The sequence below is a fragment of the Salmo trutta genome, chromosome 1 (assembly GCF_901001165.1).
Source record: "Salmo trutta chromosome 1, fSalTru1.1, whole genome shotgun sequence".
NCBI lineage: Eukaryota > Metazoa > Chordata > Actinopteri > Salmoniformes > Salmonidae > Salmo > Salmo trutta.
This window is the reverse complement of record NC_042957.1, coordinates 31,530,156-31,550,963: the sequence shown is the minus strand read 5'-3', so window position 1 is coordinate 31,550,963 and position 20,808 is coordinate 31,530,156. Positions and strand designations below refer to the sequence as shown.

The 20,808-nt window shown below is 44.4% G+C and overlaps 1 protein-coding gene and 1 long non-coding RNA gene across 7 annotated transcripts in view; both read left to right on the top strand.

Annotated features, from left to right (window-relative positions):
• The window catches only part of LOC115194124 (tyrosine-protein kinase Fyn), a 64,911-nt gene extending 46,411 nt beyond the window's left edge, over window positions 1-18,500 (top strand). For 2 of the 4 annotated variants that reach the window (XM_029753530.1, XM_029753521.1), the window contains 10 exons: window positions 1,554-1,650; window positions 4,042-4,140; window positions 5,270-5,373; window positions 5,630-5,779; window positions 11,848-12,012; window positions 14,043-14,222; window positions 14,818-14,894; window positions 15,103-15,256; window positions 15,543-15,674; window positions 16,606-18,500. In XM_029753530.1, the coding sequence (XP_029609390.1) occupies window positions 1,554-1,650; window positions 4,042-4,140; window positions 5,270-5,373; window positions 5,630-5,779; window positions 11,848-12,012; window positions 14,043-14,222; window positions 14,818-14,894; window positions 15,103-15,256; window positions 15,543-15,674; window positions 16,606-16,814 (1,367 nt within the window). In that variant the 3' untranslated portion in view covers window positions 16,815-18,500. Of the gene's footprint in view, window positions 1-1,553; window positions 1,651-4,041; window positions 4,141-5,269; window positions 5,374-5,629; window positions 5,780-11,847; window positions 12,013-12,325; window positions 12,482-14,042; window positions 14,223-14,817; window positions 14,895-15,102; window positions 15,257-15,542; window positions 15,675-16,605 lie in introns of all 4 variants that reach the window. The other 2 variants (XM_029753539.1, XM_029753550.1) reach the window with 2 other exon arrangements.
• Window positions 5,786-9,431, top strand: LOC115194136 (uncharacterized). Of its 3 annotated transcripts, none has more exons than XR_003878304.1 (2): window positions 5,786-6,228; window positions 6,502-9,431. It is a non-coding gene; the product is annotated as an uncharacterized LOC115194136 (long non-coding RNA). The 3 variants fall into 3 exon arrangements; XR_003878303.1 differs by having other exon boundaries at window positions 6,424-9,431; XR_003878302.1 differs by having other exon boundaries at window positions 6,268-9,431.
• Window positions 18,501-20,808: the final 2,308 nt, after the last annotated feature.

The following is a 20,808-nucleotide window of genomic DNA, read 5'->3' as shown; positions in this document are numbered from 1 at the left end:
GTATGCACTTAGTTAATAGTCAGAATGGAAATTCACAGCTAGTGTCGTTTGTCCCATGACCTTATGTAACTGAATTGAATGGGCTTCACATACCAAGATTCTAAGATTCTGCATAACCAAGCCTGGTTGTTGTTTTGTGGCTTGCTCTGTGGGTTTCTTGTAAATGGTGGAGATGTGGAGTTATTGTTGCAAAAGTGATGCAGTCTGTATCTTGGGACTGGTGTGGCGGGTAGATGCATCAGAGATGTGGCTCTCAAAAGCCCCCAGTGTGCTCTCTCTGTGTCTCCGTTTCTCACTCTGTCTCTCTCTCTGTCTCTCTCTTTCTCTCTGTCTCTGTACTGTGTCATGTGAAAGGCAGCAAGCAGCTTGTGCTCTTCTCACTGCTGATATCATCAAGGGCCCTGCTCTCAAAGCACAGGCTCATCATTTCCGCAGAACACATTGTCCCTTCCGCCCCCAAAGGGTCAATGAAGTGACCTGAGGTAAATGTGATGATGAGGCCCTTGAGGAACAAGAAGAGCACACTCAGCTTCCTCATCAGCCCTTTCAAGCCAATCAGCTAGCTCCTCTGGTCACCTGCAGGCAGCATGGGTAAAGATCAGGCCGGCCCAGCTTGCGAGGTCAACATACATCATGCCTCTTGATGTTCCTTCCTGGTTCCTGCCCAATCACGGCCACAACTCACTGACATCCTTCTATCCTCAAGTGTGTGGAGGCCAAGGCCAGCATTAGCCACAGGCTCTTTGATAAAAAAAAGAGTCCCGTTTGAAAGGCTGGATTATGATACCTCTGGCTATGTCTGTCTGTATTTGTGGAGATTGGGAGACTGCAGTGGAGCAGCCAGGCAGTACCACTGTTAGTGTGTGATATCTCTGTAGGTCCATGGTTGTATTTGACCCACTGTCACTGTGTTGAAACTAGATGTCTAAGACTGTGTAGGCTTCCACCATATTGCTGTGATGCATGAAGTCTTTTCAGATAAGGGAAATGAGATGAATAAAGAAAGCTCTTTAGACTTTTGGAGGCTTATCCTGAGAGATTCAGCAGGCCCGCCTGGGTAGATGGAGCTCAGCCCCTCTCTCAGCCCAGTCTGTCTGGAGTCCCTACACACTTCCCCAGGGACTAGGAGGCTTTCACACTTGTCTCAGTCTCAGTCTAATCTTGGAAAGGAATGTGTTTTTCCTATTTGACAGAACTCTGCTATTATATGTTATTTACCGGACGTGTCTGCTGAGAGGTTATTTCCCCTGCGTCATTTCTGCAGTATTTGTGTGCTACCTTCTAGGTGGAAGATGTACAGTACTGTACCAAGGCTAATTTCCAGCTAGTTATGCCCATAAAATGGACGATTTCACATTTGAATTCAATATAGCTCACACACAGTGTATCCACTGCATCCAGAAATGGCTGCTGTCTCTGGTATAAAAGCTTACAGTGCACCCAGCCTCCCTCTCCGTGCCAGCCGGTTCAACGTGAGTCTGTCAGGCTCTCAGGTTCATTCGCTGCTCGTCCTAATCGCGTGAGTGCTGACGCCGTGTGTTTTCTCTTGGCAGGAGTCACCCTCTTCGTGGCACTTTACGACTACGAGGCCCGGACAGAGGACGACCTCAGCTTCAGGAAAGGGGAGAAGTTTCAGATAATCAACAGCACGTAAGTACAGTGACAGTAAAGATGCTCATCACACATCACACCCACTGCGCCGAGGGGGGGGGGGCAGGTCTATATTATGTATGTAAATTAGAATGCATATTGCAATCACTCTTTTGCAGTCTGGCTGTCAAGGTAAGGCATTTTGATCGGGGAAAGTGGTGATTGAATGGCGGCTGGGACAGCGGTTGTATTTACATTTTCAACCACGAACAGCAGCGGTTACGTCTACATTTAAACTGGGTGGAGCAGCCAGGGGTCTTTTAGATTGCAGTGGGTGACGTGGAATGCTTCTGTGTTGTTCTTCAGTCTGCTCTGGTCTGGTGTGGACTTTCGCTTTGAACTGTCTGACACGAAGTGCAGACGCCCTATTTCCTGTGCCTACTCTACGGCCATGTTGGGTACAGTTACCCTTCTGTCAGCAAAACTGTCTCAGACCAGCCAATGGGAAGACAGCTGATATTTCAAACATGCTGCTTTTTTTTTCTATGTGAAAGACTCCACTCAGCTGAATTGATAGCCTGCGCACTGCGAAATAAAAATTGATATTTCTCTCAGGAGCGTGTGTGACTGGGTCTGTTTTAGGTTTGGGATTTCCTATCTCTTCTATTGTCCCCATGTCCAGGTTCACCCCTGTAGTTGTTTAACCTAAACTCCAGTCCCAGCACAGTGTCTTCTCTCCTCTCTAGTCACCACACCCATTCATACTGCTTTAACATCCTGTTCTCTCACCCCATGCGGAAGGGCTGCTCTTCCTCCTCATACCCCAGCAGCACACCTTTCCCCTTTCCACCCACCGCCTTCCCCATCTAGAGCAAAAGGCAGGAAGAGCACCATCATTAGTAACCCTCCCTATCCTCTCCTCGTCTCTCCTCCTCCTCCTCCTGGGCAGTGGCCAGAAAGAGCTGCATCCACCACCCACCATCGTCCGTCCTCAGTCCGCCCACGCCTGCTGCTTCCCTACCTCCCTTCCTGGCAGGAACCTCTAACTGGGTACACTGCCCCCTCCTGGAGAGAAGACTAGTTGCACCCAACCCAGTCCCAGACCCTGTCTCTCCCTCTTAGTCAGGGCTGCCTGGCGCACAGACAGTCCACGGCAGATGCCTGTTCAGGCAGGGCTTACGTGAGAAGCCCTGGGACTCCATCGGACACCCTGGGCACCGAGCAGGGAGTGAAGGGACTGTTGTGTTGCGATGTGGTGGTATCCTCTAGGGAACACTGAGCTTGGTGTATGCGTCCGTCACGTTCCAGGGAACCATCCTAAACAATAAGACTCAAGTCTTTATAATGCTCCAGTTTGATTGCTTGTGATAGTTTCCTATAGCAGTTTTGAAATAAAGACACATTCATAAGTGTTTATAATACAATGGCATATTGAGCACACTTTTCTCTGACTGAAAAATGGCCTCAGAAATATGCAGGAAATAGCTCTGATTTGTTGTTCAATGGTTCAAGTCTTAATGGTTAGTAAATTGGGTATTGTTTTTGTACATGTTCCAACTATGAATACTATGCTAGTGGATACCAGCCTGACTCCAGTCTGTCGACACAATCCACTCATTAGTCTGTCATCGGCAGTGACCACAGGGAAGGGGGGCTAGTCAGAGCATTACAATACTTCTGGAGATGGGAGGAGGATGGCTCTCCCTTTGTTTACATGTTGTTGTTTTCTGTCTTTGCGGCGGAGTCGAGATGGTTTGAAGAGGGTTGAAGAAGACAGACGGGCCCCTCCCGTCTCTCTCTCTCTCTCTCTCTCTCTCTATCTTGCTTTCCTCCCAGCAATCCATCCTTCCTCCCAGCTGTTAGCGTTAGCGTGTTAGGGTGAACACACTAGCCCTCCGGGGGGAACCTCCATTCTGCTCTCAGAACAAAGGAAACCGGCCCCATTTCTTGCTGTGATGTCGTACCCTAGCCCCCCCCCCCCCCCCTCCCATCATGTTTTTATTCAGGATAAATGAAAGACTAGCTCGCGCAAAAAGAAAGATGAAATGTGCGAGGGAGAGGGAGATGTAAAAGAGGGCAGTGTGTTTGGAGGACAGACAAGTGAGAGTGATGGAGGGAAGGAGGGAGGGAGAGTAGGAGAGGAGGCAGTTAGGGAAAGAGGGAGGACATGAGAGAGGCAGTAATGGCTGTGTAGGCATGCGAGCTCTCTCAAGGTGCTCTCTCCTCTCTACATCCGTCTTCCTCCCTCCTCTGCTTGTAATCAGCCAGTGCTGCCAAATACTACCTCCCTCCACGATTCCATATGAACAAGGCATATACTGCTTTCAATGTATTCACATTGTCAACTGCATTATTGAACATAGTGGTTTGTGTTCTCGCCGCTCTAATAATACACTCTGTACATGAAACCATCTGACTCCCCCCTTCTCTCTCCCTCCCTCTCTCCCTCAGTGAAGGGGACTGGTGGGATGCTCGTTCCCTCACCACCGGTGGAAATGGCTACATTCCCAGTAATTACGTGGCTCCAGTGGACTCCATCCAGGCTGAGGAGTGAGTAGCAGTCTGTCATACTGAGTTTCAATGGGACACGCTCTGACAGAGCTGACTACATGGCATGAAAAAAAGAGAATGAAATGAAAAATTAAATGATTGAACACACACACACTCTCTCTGTCTTTTCTCCAGCGCTTGAGTTGGACTAAAATAGTTGCCGGTACTCATTTTGGGTGCTGGTACTGTTTATATTTAGGCACAGGAGCTCCACAATACTTTTGAGCTAATATTCTATAAGAAGAACAGGCGCTCAAGCAGTAGAACATTTGAGGTGCCGGTACTCTGCTCCGGTGAGCTCCTGCCCAAGTCAAGCGCTGGTTCTCTCTCCTCTCTTCATTCTCTTCACTGTCTGAGACAACAGGGCGAGAGGAAGATGTCAGAAGATAAGACAAGCGCAGACGTCCTCTCTTTCTCTCAGCGTCTGGCGTTAACAGTCAACACAAGGCTCTGAGCAGATATTTAATCATACTGGGGATGTGTATGTCTCTGCAGAGCTGGCACTTTCCCCAGCTCATTAAAGCGACTTTTATTAGACACTATAAAAGACAGGAGAGTTGCGTTAAATGCTGTGTGTGTGTGTTCCGATATTTGAAATGTCATAGAGAATGTATTAGAGCTTTGTCTGGGTCATGTGTGAATGAACCTGGGAGTCTGACGGTGCTACAGGCCCTCCCACCTCCCTCCTCGTCAGACTCTCTGAGGAATAATGATGTCATTATTCTAATGGCGCACCACAAGGCAAACTCTCATTAATGCTGGATTTAAGCACAGCCAGGGTTTGCTTTGGGTGTGGCTCAATTTACCAACACTGGCTTATTACTGTAAGACAAGGGGAGACATTTCATGCAGGGTATTAAATCCCCTGTTCACTCTCAACATGCAGTTAGCCATTGTTCCGCCTCTAGTCTGAGAAACCACAGCCAAAGGGTGATTTTTATTGACAGGGTTTATAGTGAGAATTTCAACTGGCCTTGTGACCTGTGTCTCTCAGCTCTGTATGTCAGATCGTCATTTTCAACTTCAAAAGACGGCTTTCCGCGCTCGAATCGATCCGGATAGATGGCTTATACAATGGCTTCCCTCACTCATTATTGACCTGTCCCTGTGTTCAACCCTCTCTCTGTAGCTGGTACTTTGGGAAACTGGGCCGGAAGGATGCAGAGAGGCAACTTCTGTTCACTGGCAATCCCCGCGGCACCTATCTCATCAGGGAGAGTGAAACCACTAAAGGTAACCTCAAGAGACTGTCAGGACGGCACTGTAATAGGATGCATGATGTACCCAACTTGAGGAGCAGCCTAGTGTTCTAGAAAAACTATCCGGCGGGTAAAATTGGTTGAAATGACGTCAGAATATTTTCCCGATGGGCTATTTCTGCATCTGGTAATACTATCAACCGTTCGCTATGACCACAATTATTATTAATGCATGAGGTAAGTGAATGTTTTCCCAGTGACTCACTCCCCTCCACATCTGTGTTCTGTAGGTGCCTTCTCCCTGTCCATACGAGACTGGGATGACGTGAAGGGGGACCACGTGAAGCATTATAAGATCCGTAAGCTGGACAGCGGCGGTTACTACATCACCACCAGGGCTCAGTTTGAGACCCTGCAGCAGCTGGTACAGCACTACTCGGGTAAGAGTCAGAAATGGTCCAAGATACACCGTTAATAGAACATTACTACACCCGCCGTTCATACACCGTTCATACACCGCTATGGCCATGTTTATTATGGAAAATATGTATGCCTGCACACCAACGGCTCATAGTAATGGCCGGAACGGAGCGAATGGAATGGCATCAAACACTTGGAAACATGATCCCGTTCCACTGATTCCGCTCCGGTCATTACCATGAACTCATTCTCCCCAAATAAAGGACCAGCAACCTCCTGTGCTGCACGTTGAAAATATCCTAAACTGAGGCAGATGCAAAAGTATACATATCATTTATTACACCTACCATTCATACACCATTACAATGTTTATAAGACCTTTATGAGTGCAAAGTTTATACCGATGATGAGAATATACCGTATGTAGGCCTAGAGTTAAAGTAAGGTACAGTTCAAAGAAGTTACTAAAGTACACAATAGTAGGTTTTTGTAGACAGAAGTTACTAAGGTACACAATAGTAGGTTTTTGTAGACAGAGGTTACTAAGGTACACAATAGTAGGTTTTTGTAGACAGAAGTTACTAAAGTCCACAATAGTAGGTTTTTGTAGACAGAAGTTACTAAGGTACACAATAGTAGGTTTTTGTAGACAGACGTTACTAAGGTACACAATAGTAGGTTTTTGTAGACAGAGGTTACTAAAGTACACAATAGTAGGTTTTTGTAGACAGAGGTTACTAAGGTACACAATAGTAGGTTTTTGTAGACAGAGGTTACTAAAGTACACAATAGTAGGTTTTTGTAGACAGAAGTTACTAAAGTCCACAATAGTAGGTTTTTGTAGACAGAAGTTACTAAGGTACACAATAGTAGGTTTTTGTAGACAGACGTTACTAAGGTACACAATAGTAGGTTTTTGTAGACAGAGGTTACTAAAGTACACAATAGTAGGTTTTTGTAGACAGAAGTTACTAAGGTACACAATAGTAGGTTTTTGTAGACAGAGGTTACTAAAGTACACAATAGTAGGTTTTTGTAGACAGAAGTTACTAAAGTACACAATAGTAGGTTTTTGTAGACAGAAGTTACTAAGGTACACAATAGTAGGTTTTTGTAGACAGAAGTTACTAAGGTACACAATAGTAGGTTTTTGTAGACAGAAGTTACTAAGGTACACAATAGTAGGTTTTTGTAGACAGAAGTTACTAAAGTACACAATAGTAGGTTTTTGTAGACAGAAGTTACTAAAGTGCACAATAGTAGGTTTTTGTAGACAGAAGTTACTAAGGTACACAATAGTAGGTTTTTGTAGACAGAAGTTACTAAAGTGCACAATAGTAGGTTTTTGTAGACAGAAGTTACTAAGGTACACAATAGTAGGTTTTTGTAGACAGAAGTTACTAAAGTACACAATAGTAGGTTTTTGTAGACAGAAGTTACTAAAGTCCACAATAGTAGGTTTTTGTAGACAGAAGTTACTAAGGTACACAATAGTAGGTTTTTGTAGACAGAAGTTACTAAAGTACACAATAGTAGGTTTTTGTAGACAGAGGTTACTAAAGTACACAATAGTAGGTTTTTGTAGACAGAAGTTACTAAAGTACACAATAGTAGGTTTTTGTAGACAGAAGTTACTAAGGTACACAATAGTAGGTTTTTGTAGACAGAAGTTACTAAAGTACACAATAGTAGGTTTTTGTAGACAGAAGTTACTAAAGTACACAATAGTAGGTTTTTGTAGACAGAAGTTACTAAGGTACACAATAGTAGGTTTTTGTAGACAGAAGTTACTAAGGTACACAATAGTAGGTTTTTGTAGACAGAAGTTACTAAGGTACACAATAGTAGGTTTTTGTAGACAGAAGTTACTAAAGTGCACAATAGTAGGTTTTTGTAGACAGAAGTTACTAAGGTACACAATAGTAGGTTTTTGTAGACAGAAGTTACTAAAGTACACAATAGTAGGTTTTTGTAGACAGAAGTTACTAAAGTGCACAATAGTAGGTTTTTGTAGACAGAAGACCATGCAGCTGAAACGCGTCAGAGTTTTTAATCTTTCTTTACACTTAACACGCCATACAAATAAAGGTATTTTAATGAATTATATGAAGAGCACCTTAGTCCTCCTTTCTTTTTAATAGCTGTAGGGATGTTGGTGTTATAGTGGAGACGTCATTTCAAAACAAATAGATACAAGAGGCTTCTCCTCGGCCTGGCGTCCAATTCCTTGGATTAATCCAGAAGTGTATTCTGCTGACACAATCAGTATAATGTGATTTACACTGGGGACGCCTCTTCAACAGCAGAAAGAGAAAGTGATGCTGACACTTAACATTTCAGAAGGGAATCGAGTGAAACTGAAGTGAAATTGAAGTGACGCCTGGTGTAATGTGATCCATAAACACAAACGTCAAATACTGAGCGAAGTACTTTCAAACTTTCAGAAAACTGTTGAGAATGCAACAGCTGAGTGATTCAAGGAGGGATGAAGTGGCGTGGTTTGAAATCAACTATTCAACAAATATTGAGAGGAATACATTTTAGATTGACTCCGGCGCCACTTATTGTGGTTTGAAAAGGGGACCCTGATGGGATGAGGTAGTCTACTGTTTGTCTTAATGTGAGACAGGGGCCTTATTATCTCACCCAGTAGAGAGTAATGAGCCCGTTTAATAACGCTGGTCTGTACTGTACCGTCACCATGCTATTGAGTGTCCCAGTTGTACAGACCACGAGGAAAGTTGAACGTCACTCTGTGATGACGACAGACTGCATTCATGAGCATGTGTTGGTGTCAGATGAGACATCTCTCTCTCTCTCTCCACGTCTCTCTCTCTATATACAGTATATCACTCTCTCTTTTTCTCCGCCACTGTTTCTCTCTCTACGCTCTCTCTTTCTCTCTCTCCCTCTCTCTTTACGGATCACTCTCCCTCTGTGTGTGTCTGTCTCTCTCTCCCGTCCGTCTCTCTCCACTTAGCCCATTGGAAATGAACAGTATGGATTTTGTGTGTATGTTTGTGTCACCGTGCATTAACTGTCCATTTTTTTCCCCCCTTATCGCCACTCCAGAGAACATATGTGAAGTTCAAACACACCTCTTCAAATGACCTTGACTGCTGTTTTCTTCCAGGGCTTGTGCTTCTTGTTGCCTTTTGGGTCGCTCCACAAAATGAGTCCCTTTTTGGGTAGTGTAAGTTGGTAAAAAAAAAAAGATTATTGTAATTTTAGCATTGGGTCTTGACATGCACGTTTTCCCATCTCAAGAGGTTCAATAAAAACGACTATTACTATAGTAAGTGCCTATTAAGTGCCAAATAAAGTAACAGGGTTGACTGTAACAGGGTTGACGAGTAAAACAGCCATGAATCCCCTTGTAACAGGGTTGACGAGTAAAACAGCCATGAATCTCCTTGTAACAGGGTGGAATGGAAGCTTGTTGTGTGCAACAGGGAGGGGCAATTGAATGCAGTGTTCACAAAAAAAGTTTTCATTGTTAAAACATTTCTAGCCTGTCTATCTACAGGTAACAGGGTTGACTTGTTATGCTCAACCCACTCAGTTTTCCACCACAAAACATCAGAAAATGTCCAAAAAGTGTTGGACCAGCTCACCTGATTTTATACTATGATTTGACTATTAGATGTTCAATCTTTCTTTACAAAAAAAAAACAATTTTTTTTTTAAGGAAAACTTTCACCATTTATAAAATGAGAGTTCAGTTCACGTAACAGAGTTGACCTTAAATTGAGGGACAGGTTGTTGTTTTTTTTACCTTAAAATGAATCACTAATCACATGAAATGAACAATATTCTTCAGAAATGACTTTCAAAGCAACAAAATAACTAGGGCTTTATAATGATGGTGAGAAATGAGATATGTTGGGGTTAAGTGGGTTAAAATCCTCAGAGAAGTCGGAGAGTGCACAGAGGGACATGCCAAATTGCTGAATTTTGGCATTTTAGCAAGCCTATATCCATATTTATAGAATAAATTAATGATATGTACCCATTGATTCTTGAAGAATATCACTTGTAAATGCCTCATGAACTTAGTTCAACTGTCATACCCCGTCAAAACCAAAAATACAAGCTTGCTTTACTTCAATGTTTGTAAACAATGTTAATGTAAACAAACACTAAATAGCCTCAAAACATGGTTAAATCTATCATTTTAATATCATGGATGGTCAGTCCTTGGATCCATAGCTCTGTCTATGAATTTGGAAGTGGTTACATTTCTCCAGCCCCCTCCCTCAACTTTTTACTGAAACAGGGCCTGGCAGGACAATTTGTTATTGTTTCAACTGCTGATTGCCGCTTTAAAGGGCACCTCGTTTAATATAACACGCTTTTAAAATCCAATATTGGTGAAAAAATGTCTAATTAAAATATCAAAGGAATGCAAAAGGACTCATTTCGTGGAATTACCCTTTTGCTTTCTCACAATCTCTCACTTGGGTTTTTTAATCGAGATTCAATTTCTAGATTATCAACGCATCTTTCCACAGCAGTCACACAGCAATCACATACTGTTGTCAAAAACAACACCAGCCCAAACTATCTTTAAAAAAATTATGAAATCCTTTCCTTGGAAATACCACTTATTTTTAATAGCCAACAAGGGTTAATAATAGTTTTGATACCTATTGTGTGCATGCAGTGTGTCCAACGCCAGCCTCTCCCATTTGCCGTAGTGACATGTTTTATGATAGTGACACTGAGACATAAAGTACAGTATTGATACCTGGCCACAGCAGCAGGTACCGATGGGCTTTAATGGCTGGCGTGCAGTCAGAACACAACACCCCCGATGGTGAGCCTTTATCTCCCCTTTACTGCCCTGAGCAAACAGCCTGGTCCTTATCTCCGGGGGGGCCCGGGGCCCCTAGCATAGGAAGGTGGCACGCTTAATGTCAGTGGAATCAAAGTGGAAGGGAAGTAGGCGGAAGCACCATTCCCATGCCTCGCTTTTTAATCGGCGGTGGGCAAACAGCTACTTCCACTGCGGAAAGGAGAAACGCCAATTTTCATGTCAGGGATGAGAGGACGTGTGTTCATCCTCACACACGGTAATGGACACAGCTGCCAGCCACAATGGCTTCTGTTGTCCCCGACTCAAATCTAGATTACAGTAGCCTCCTTCACTACGTAGTACGCATGAACATTAAAACGTCCTAGATGTAATGCACCGTGTAGTGCATCTGGAGTGATTGACTAGCCACGTCTCGAAACAATTATAGTCGTTATTGTAAAGCATTGGGAGTCACACATGCCATTAGCCAAAGTAGAACCATTCACGTGGTCATCTATAGCAGGCTGCTTTGCCAAAAAAAAAAAAATCAAGAATCAACGTGGAAAACATAAGGGTATTTCGTCTTTGTTTCACCCAACTTTTACCCTAAAATCCAATGACATGGTGAAATGTTTGTTGGTTTCATGTTGAATTAACGTTATTTGACAAGTTAACCGAGTCTGAATCAAAACTAGACGTTGAACTGACGCCAGTGCGCAGTGGGTTCTAGCTTTAACTAAGAGCAACCTCGAAACAGGCTGCAACCTGAGCGATATTGACCCTTCAATTTAGTTTTGAATTCCTTAATGAATTCCTTACGGAATTCCTTACATTCAAAGAGGTACGGTGCAGCTGGTAAAAACCTCTGGTTACGCGTGTCATCAACGGAGCTGACAGAACCCTAGTGCAGTACTGTAGGGGGGAGGATGGAGGTTGGAACAGCACTCAGTGTGATTTGATGAACAGTAGCTAAGAGGGCATTAGACAGATTCATTCTTGACCTTATGGCCTGGGGACAGACACTGTCTGAGACATCTAGTGGGACACATTGACTGGCTGCTGTGGTGCTTACCTGAGCTCACTGCCGGATGCACCTGGAACTGTTCCGCTATGGCATATCCCTTTAACTTCCTGTCTACTGCAGCTTCTCTCTCTCTCCCCCTCCTCTCTCTCTCTTCACAGCGCTTTGCTAACTGCTTTCTTTCAACCCCCTTCCTTCTCTATCTCACCCTGTGTCTCTGTATGCGTGTGCGTGCGTGTGTGTGCGCGCGTGCTCCTTGTGCCTGTGTGCAGAGCGGGCCGCGGGGCTGTGCTGTCGCTTGGTGGTGCCCTGCCACAAAGGGATGCCCCGCCTCACCGACCTGTCCGTCAAAACCAAAGACGTGTGGGAGATCCCCCGGGAGTCACTGCAGCTCATCAAGCGTCTGGGGAATGGGCAGTTTGGGGAGGTCTGGATGGGTACGGGCAGAGTCGCCTCCGTAAACGTCCGACCACAGGCTGCGTGGAAGGGGGCCACTGACTGAGCAAGCAGAGACATCAAACCGAGAACAGATTGACACTCTACTCACAACCTCTCTCTTTGAGGGAAAAAAGGCGGAAACCAAAAAAAAAACGACATTTGTGTCTTTACTGTTAAATGAGATCGTCTGTCAATGTCTACAAGCTCCGCTCTCTCAGTTCAATATGGCCGCCTTCCATCTGCCTTTTTGCATGTTCCTCTCCCTAGTAGTTAACCCTGTGTGCCTTGACTTCCCTGTTCCTTCCCCTGTAGAGAGTGCGGATGGTTTGTGCTTTAATTTAACGGGTGTGTGTGTGAACTGCACCCCTGATACTATGGGCCTGACTCACGATTCCTGGGAAATCGCCAGAGACTCACTTGAGTTCGAAGTAAAGCTGGGGGCGGGATGTTTTGCTGAGGTGTGGTGTGGTAAGAACAAAATAGTTCCATTCCGTTCTTTTCATTTCTATTGATGGGTGTCCAGGAGGGAAATTGGATAACTTACATGTATTTATTTCTAAATGTAAAGGGGTTTTATTGAATCACCTGAGGACTTTTTCAGTCCAGTCAGCAAAACACAAAAGGAAACTTTTGTGCAGGTAATTCTGTTCTGTATTATAATGGTTAGTAAACATGTACGTTATCATCTTTTTCCAGGATACCCTAGATTTTTGCAAATATTATTTGTATCATGCTTCAGTTGAGGCTTCAGGCTTAAATCAATAGTCTTAGGTTGACTTTTAAGCATACAATCTCACTATTATTTGAATGTATCCTGTGTAGAACTGGCTACATGGACTACTTTTAAATCCAGAAATCAGGGGTGTGTCCTGTCCTGTTGTAACATTTCAACGGGCTGTTTAGGGGTTTGGAGTTTAGGTTGGGGCTAGTCCCAGCTGCTAGCCCCACACCCTGCTGCTAGTGACACCCAGCCCCCTGGGATACCATTACCTCAGAACCCAGCGGGTGACCTCAGCACAGTAACTGCACAGCGCCAGGCCACAAAATGGCCGACGAGGCCCAGCAGCCATAGCTGTGTCACTAATCAACACTGCTCTCAAGGATTTCTGAGTGCGCTCTTAAATTAAACCCACCACAGTAGAAACGCATGTGAATTCCAAATGTCGCAGAATGACTGGAGGTCTGTCTTGCCTTTAGGTCAAAGCTGATATTTCTGCATTATTTACTGACACAGACCACATCCCAAATGGCATCATATTCCTTACTGTATATGGTGCAATACTTTTTGAACAGAGCCCTATGGGCCCTGGTCTAAACTGCTGCACTATATAGGGAATATTGTGCAATTTGCGACTGAGCCACAGAACAAGCTAAATGACCTTGTATGAAGAATCAACCATGATTTCAATGGTTCAGTATTGGGTGTATGTAAAGTACTGTAGAGAAGAACATTGGCATGGCCACTACAGTGCAGTAACAGGCACAGCTCCGCAGAGGGCTTTTAGTTATGAGGATGTTGCTTTTGTTAATCATCCTACAATGGATTATCCTTCCCCGTGTTGGTATATTGTGGGGTTTAAAACCTCACCAGATCTCTCCCGCGGCTTTTGAAAGCCGTTTTGAAATGAAGGGTCGCTAGAAATGTGATGCACATTGACGCGTCCCTCAGCACAACCTTTAAAGGCAAGCAGACTTGAATGTCCATTTCTGGGTTGTGTGCTGTGTTGTTAGTATGCCAAAGCAAGACTGTTTTTAGATATGAACATACTAGATTGTACAACAGCAATACCTAATTAAATTCACAACGAAGTGGGGTCACGTCTTGCTTTGTGACATGATGTACCGTATACATAATTGGACCATTTTCCAGATTAAGTCTAGTCTTGGACTAAAAAGCACGCTTCACGGATATACTCCATTTGAATAACTTCTTAGTCCAACACTAGGCTTGAACCGGGTCTAGGACACCGGCCCCGGGACTTGTGAGATGTGACGGCTGTACTAATTCTTTGTCGTTGGTGGGTAACAGGAACGTGGAACGGCACCACTAAGGTGGCGGTGAAGACGCTGAAGCCGGGCACCATGTCTCCTGAGTCCTTCCTGGAAGAAGCCCAGATCATGAAGAAGCTCCGGCATGACAAGCTGGTGCAGCTCTACGCTGTGGTGTCTGAGGAACCCATCTACATCGTCACTGAGTACATGGGCAAAGGTATTGTCACTCTCACACACACGAGTGGACGCATGTACACATAGTCAGACACACACACACACACACACGCTATACATGGTGTAACACACACTCCCACCCACACACAGTTCATGTTGTGAAGGACACACACAAACCCACACGCAATACCTTTGTCCACGTACTCTGCGACGATGCCATGGAGAAAAACAGACCGGAGCACCCAATCCAACATTGACAGTGTGGTGAACCACCACCTTCGGTGACACGTTGTAGGTCTAGCTAGATCGACTATGTAATCGTCTGCCTTGTTGCCGGCCCGGTAGTTGTTACCACTCTGGAGCATTGTTTTTATTCATTACGACGATAATGAGAGCCTATATTTAACTATGACGGAGTCGGCCAAGAAGCTGACATTTTACGAGCACCACATGAAAGAGCTTCAGATCCATGAATTAAGTATAGAAAAAGCTGGGATGGAAACTTTTGATGTGATCATTGTTTCGTTGGCAGGCTGGGAAGGAATCCCACATGTTGGTCAGACTGTCAACGGACGTTTCAATAAAGAGCTGCTATTTCAAATGCATGTTCTTGACAACAGAAATCTCCTGTTGTTTAGGAAGCCTCCTGGATTTCCTGAAGGACGGGGAGGGACGAGGACTGAAACTGCCCAATCTGGTTGACATGGCAGCCCAGGTAAAGCCCTGATAAAAAAAAATGTCACTCGTTCCGCTCGGTGTTTCTATAACGGAACTCTGAGTGACTTCACAAACAAGACGACTCAGCAGCACTGAAACGTCAAGACAGCGGTGTGTCACCGTGTGCAGCACTCTCTCTGGAACTAAGTCGAACGCAGTGCTTTTACTGTGCTTACTGTGTGTGTGTGTGTGTGTGTGTGTTCCAGGTGGCAGCAGGCATGGCGTATATCGAGAGGATGAACTACATCCACAGAGACCTGCGCTCGGCTAACATCCTAGTCGGGGACAACCTGGTATGTAAGATCGCCGACTTCGGACTGGCCAGGCTGATTGAGGACAACGAGTACACAGCACGGCAAGGTGAGGTCACACACAAGAACGAATCAGAGACACACACTAATGATTGCCTTCAGGTCACGAAGGGATTTCTTCCAACACTGGCCATAATGTGCGCATCATCACACCCTGACAGGATGTCAATGGCTCCCATTTCAGATCCAAACATGTGCTCACTGTCTGCCTATTCCACTGTACTACAGACTGGAACAGAGACACTGAGAGACACTCCCAGCTCTAGAGAGAAAGAATACCATAGCTAACTTACATTCTGTCATTTATTCATATCTCCCCCTCTGTTCTCTCCCAGGTGCTAAGTTCCCGATTAAGTGGACGGCCCCGGAGGCGGCGCTGTACGGAAAGTTCACCATCAAGTCCGACGTGTGGTCGTTTGGCATCCTGCTCACAGAGCTGGTCACCAAGGGACGTGTACCCTACCCAGGTGAGGAGGGTCAAATAACCAGAGATTCAATGGTCACGTCTCCAATGGCACCCTATTTAGTTTCTAGAACACTAGGGTCCTGGGGCCTTTTTTGGACGCAACCCTTGTGATGTAATGTCCACATTCTGAGTTGAGTGCTCACTTGTATTGCAAATAGGTAGAGGACTATGATGCAATTATACACCACAACAAGAGCTTATATAACAAGTGGCAGGCAGCTCCTGCTGTTTACTGAACGTTAAAGAAAAGAAGGGGTCTTTAAACACGGCTGAGTAACTTTGTTTTCCTGACACAATCTGAGATTTACAACCGTAATCCAGGGCCTGCCTCTGGGCCGCTGCTAGTCCATGTGAGAGGGCTGGTCTTGGGCAGGGAGTTGACAGAGATCAGCCTCACTGAGAGAGAGGGAGAGAGAGAGAGAGAGAGAGAGAGTGGGAGGGAGGGGGGATGGGGAACACATGTTTGTCCAGATGGGCCACGCTGCACTGGGCTGGGCTGGTGTGCGAAAAGAGGGAGGGAGGGGAAGTGAGGGGAGAGGGTTTGCACGCTATGGGGGCCGAGCTGGGATTTAGGGGATAATAGCATCATCCTGAAAGATGTCTTAGCAGCTTTCTGAGGCCCTCCCTCCGGACTGTTCTTGTTGATGCCGAAGCCACATCTCGTAGCAAGTGAAAAATAGATGGCAAGCCACTCCAACGTCCCCAGGTTGTAAAACGTTTGACCCCTGTGTTACGAGAAAGCTTTTCCCAGGTCCAAATGTTGCCTTAAGATCAGCATCTACAGTATGAGGTTGAAAGCTCAATGTCTGTGTCATTAAGGTCACTCAGTAGAGGTAAAGTCTAAACAGATCTCTTTCGTTGAACCGACTTATCCATTACTTGAAGAGCCTTTTTCTTTCCTTATGCCTGTCCGTCTGTCTGCATGTGTGTAGGGATGAACAACCGGGAGGTGCTGGAGCAGGTGGAGCGAGGCTACAGGATGCCCTGTCCCCAGGACTGCCCCATCTCCCTCCACGAGCTCATGGTGCAGTGCTGGAAGAAGGACGCCGAGGAGAGGCCCACCTTCGAGTACCTGCAGGCCTTCCTGGAGGACTACTTCACGGCCACGGAGCCGCAGTACCAGCCAGGGGACAACCTCTAAACACAGAGCTCTGGGCTGGGACTGGACTGAACCGTAGTTCTCTGGAGCCACACCAGGGACCTGTACATCTTCCTCAGCTCAACAGAGCATCTTGTCTCAACTCTCCTCCAACTCCCAACACTCTCAAACACTCTCCATGGCAAACCCTGAGACAGACTCAACAGACTGGATACCAATTAGGAGGGAGGGAGGGAGGGAGGGAGGGAGGGAGGTTTGGGGGTGGTTGGGCTAGTTATGATGTAATGAAATGCCTGTATTCAATGTAAATATGAACAGCTAGTCTGCTTAACTTTTGGTTTATGTTTTGTTGGTTTGTTTGCTTCTGATGGCATTTTGACTGATTTTCTCCATGATGATGATGATGGTAAAGAAAATGGTCAATGATATCTTGTCACTTCTAATCCAGAATATACAGGACATGCCTATCAAAGCTAATATTTTTTTATTATTATTTTGGGGGCAATTTAATGAACACCTCCATAAATTATTTATTTCCTTTTTGCGGTTTTACTCATGTATAATAATAAATAAGAACACCAGTCCTGAGTGTATCGCCTCAGTGTATAAATAATTTTGGGGGCAAAGTCGTCTGTTTCACAGGGACTTGAGGCAAGCATGACAAAATACTCCGTAGAGATTTCTTTTGCACCTCATGAATTTAGTTTGATATGATTTTGCTTTTATTTTGTTCATCCTTGTAAAATAGTTTTGTCCTCCTCAAAGTAATAGATGTTAGGCTAATGCCGTAACAAAGTTATTTTACAAATAATGTATGTTACATTTTGTAATTACAGCCAAATGTGTGCGAATTATACTTTTGAACATATCTCTTCTCGCTTACCAGGTTTTAAGAAAAATAAATAATGGGGGATAAAATTGGTCTTTCCAGGTATTATTTAGTGTATACTGGAAGGACATGATGTTTATTTAAGAAGAGAAAGATGTTAATCTCTGCTTTTAATGGTCTTATTTAAACTTGTATACGGAGTTCCATTTTAACAGCCATTCCAAGGCATCCATCTCACGGTCCTTGTTTCCTCCATGCTGTGAAGCCATGTACTGGGAAGTCTTAGTGGGTAACGTCTCTTCCTCCCTCTGTGAACAGTGACATGTCCCCATCCAACTGCTCCTCAAACTCATGTCCCACACTGGGTCCGTCCGTCTGCCTGTCTGTCTGCTTGTCTGTCTGTCTGTCTGTCTGTCTGTCTGTCTGTCTGTCTGTGCAGCACAGCACCACCAGTAGGATCCTTCCTCAGCTCATTTATGGACCACTTCCTTTGGATGACTTTACCTTTTTTATGTTTAAACTGACGCGGATATCTGAAGTCTTGCGTCTCCTGTTTCAGAGTATGTTTTATTTAACCTTAATGGAGAGATCTTTGAGGAACGGGGTGTATTGTATCTTCAGGGGGAACGTTGCAAAGACACTGGTGAAGCAGCCGGCTGTAAAGTTTGACCTTGTCTAATCTAAATGTAGTATTTGTTCTTATCTTACGATAGTTTTAAGTGCTAATAAGGGTCTGTTTAAGATTGAGCTCCAGCGTCGGTTTTACAGCTTAACGGTTTTAAGTGTCAGTAGCCTTCCTAGTTTAATTCTTCTGTTTTTCCGTTAACATTTTCTGTTTTGTTAATTCAGTGATTTGGCATTTGAAACTCAAAAAGAACAATAAACATTTTACACTCTTTCCACTTATTTTATATATTATTTGATGCTATGGAATTTCTGCGTCTGTCGCTGTGTGTGTCAGGGCATAATCCAACAGGCCTGTCCATCTCTGCCTTCATGACCACGCTGCTCCACGGTGAAACAGAAGGGATTTAAAGAAGTTACACCTTTTGACATCTGATGAGGGGAGGGTCAGCAGGCACCTAAGGAGGTGCTAAATGACTGCTGCATGAACACAGGGCAGGCCTGCAGCTGGGATGAGGCACCAGTGCCAGCTTGTTACAGAGGAACTCTACGGTCAGACCGACACACGCACACACACAGCCTGCGGCTCATACAATCACCTCACAACTCGTCGAGCACATCGTCAACTCCATTAGTTTGCAAAGGGACAGCTCAGCAATGGCAGTCACATGTTGGCTGATAAGCTGCAGGGCGTTTGTTATCAGGTGAGAGTCACTGCACAAGCTCTGTAATAGAAAAAAAAACGTTACGTTAACTTTGTGAGTTCAACAGTAATCTTAAGTTGTATTTTCTCTGAAGACCACAAGAGGGAGTCTTTTTCATCACTGTGTGTGGGAAAGCACACTGTCAGAGTGTACTGAGCCCTATCAGCCAGCAGCTGCCAAGATTGGTGACTTCATTGATGAATCATGGTAACTTGTTGTAATTCATCTCCTCGGATACATCACAATAACAATATGTCAATCAATATTGTTAGAAGGATATTGCAAGATTCTTATTTAAGCATATGAGATATGTTGATTTCCATGGCCTGGCTCTCACAGACCAATGTAAACCCACCAAAGGTCTGTCTACCTGTGCTTCAGGTGACGTGACACCTGTAGATGAGGCCTCCTTTCTATATGTAGATCTGGCTTCCCAGAGAGAGAGAGAGAGAGAGCAGGGAAGCTTTATTTGACCTGCAGCTGGCTCACTTGGTCCTCATCATCACCTAATACTACTGGACTGGACTGGACTGTCAACACAGTGGATCTCCACTATACCAGCAGGCTTGCCCCTCTGTGTAAGTCATCTGTACTACATCTTATTATTGTTACATACGCAATTCATTTTGATGGGATTATTGTAGACAAGTGCATGTTTTAGGGGGTTTTGAAAATGTGTTTTTATTGTACTGGTAAAATGCAATACATTTAGTTTACTATGACGTTTTCTATATTTGTTTTATCCAGTTTGAAAGGAATGGTAATGATATAACAAAGCATGGACTCTACAAGGTGTCAACGCCTTCCACAGGGATGCTGGCCCATGTTGACTCCAATGCTTCCCACAGTTGTGTCAAGTTGGCTGAATGTCCTTTGGGTGGTGGACCATTCTTGATACACACAGGAAACTGTTGAGCGTGAATAAACCAGCAGCATTGCAGTTCTTGACACAACCGCTGAGACTGGTACCTGCTATCCTAACCCCATTCAAAGGCACTTCAATACATTTTGACCCTCTGAATGGCACACATACACAATCCATGTCTGAATTGCCTCAAGGCTTAAAAATCCTTCTTTAACCTGTCTCTTCCCCTTCATCTACACTGATTGAAGTGGTTTTAACAAGTGACATACGGGATAATAGCTTTCACCTGGCTTCCCCTGGTCAGTCTAAGTCATGGAAAGAGCATGCATTTACACTCATATACACTACCGTTCAAATGTTTGGGGTCACTTAGAAATGTCCTTGTTTTTGAAAGAATTTTTTTTTTTTTGTCCATTAAAATAACATCAAATTGATCAGAAATACAGTGTAGACATTCTTAATGTTGTAAATGACTATTGTAGCTGGAAATGGCAGATTTTTTATGGAATATCTACATAGGCGTACAGAGATCCATTATCATCAACCATCACTCCTGTGTTCCACTGGCAAGTTGTGTTAGCTAATCCAAGTTTATAATTTTAAAAGGCTAATTGATCATTAGAAAACCCTTTTGCAATTATGTTTGCAAAGCTGAAAGCTTTTGTTTTGATTAAGGAAGCAATAAAACTGGCCTTCTTAGACTAGTTGAGTATCTGGAGCATCAGCATTTGTGGGTTCGATTACAGGCTCAAAATGGCCAGAAACAAAGAACTTTCTTCTGAAACTCGTCAGTCTATTCTTGTTCTGAGAAATGAAGGTTATTCTAAGTGAGAAATTTTCAAGAAACTGAAGATCTCGCACAAGGCTGTGTACTACTCCCTTCACAGAACAGCGCAATCTGGCTCTAACCAGAATAGAAAGAGGAGTGGGAGGCCCGGTATACAACTGAGCAAGAGGACAAGTACATTAGAGTGTCTAGTTTGAGAAACAGACGCCTCACAAGTCCTCAACTGG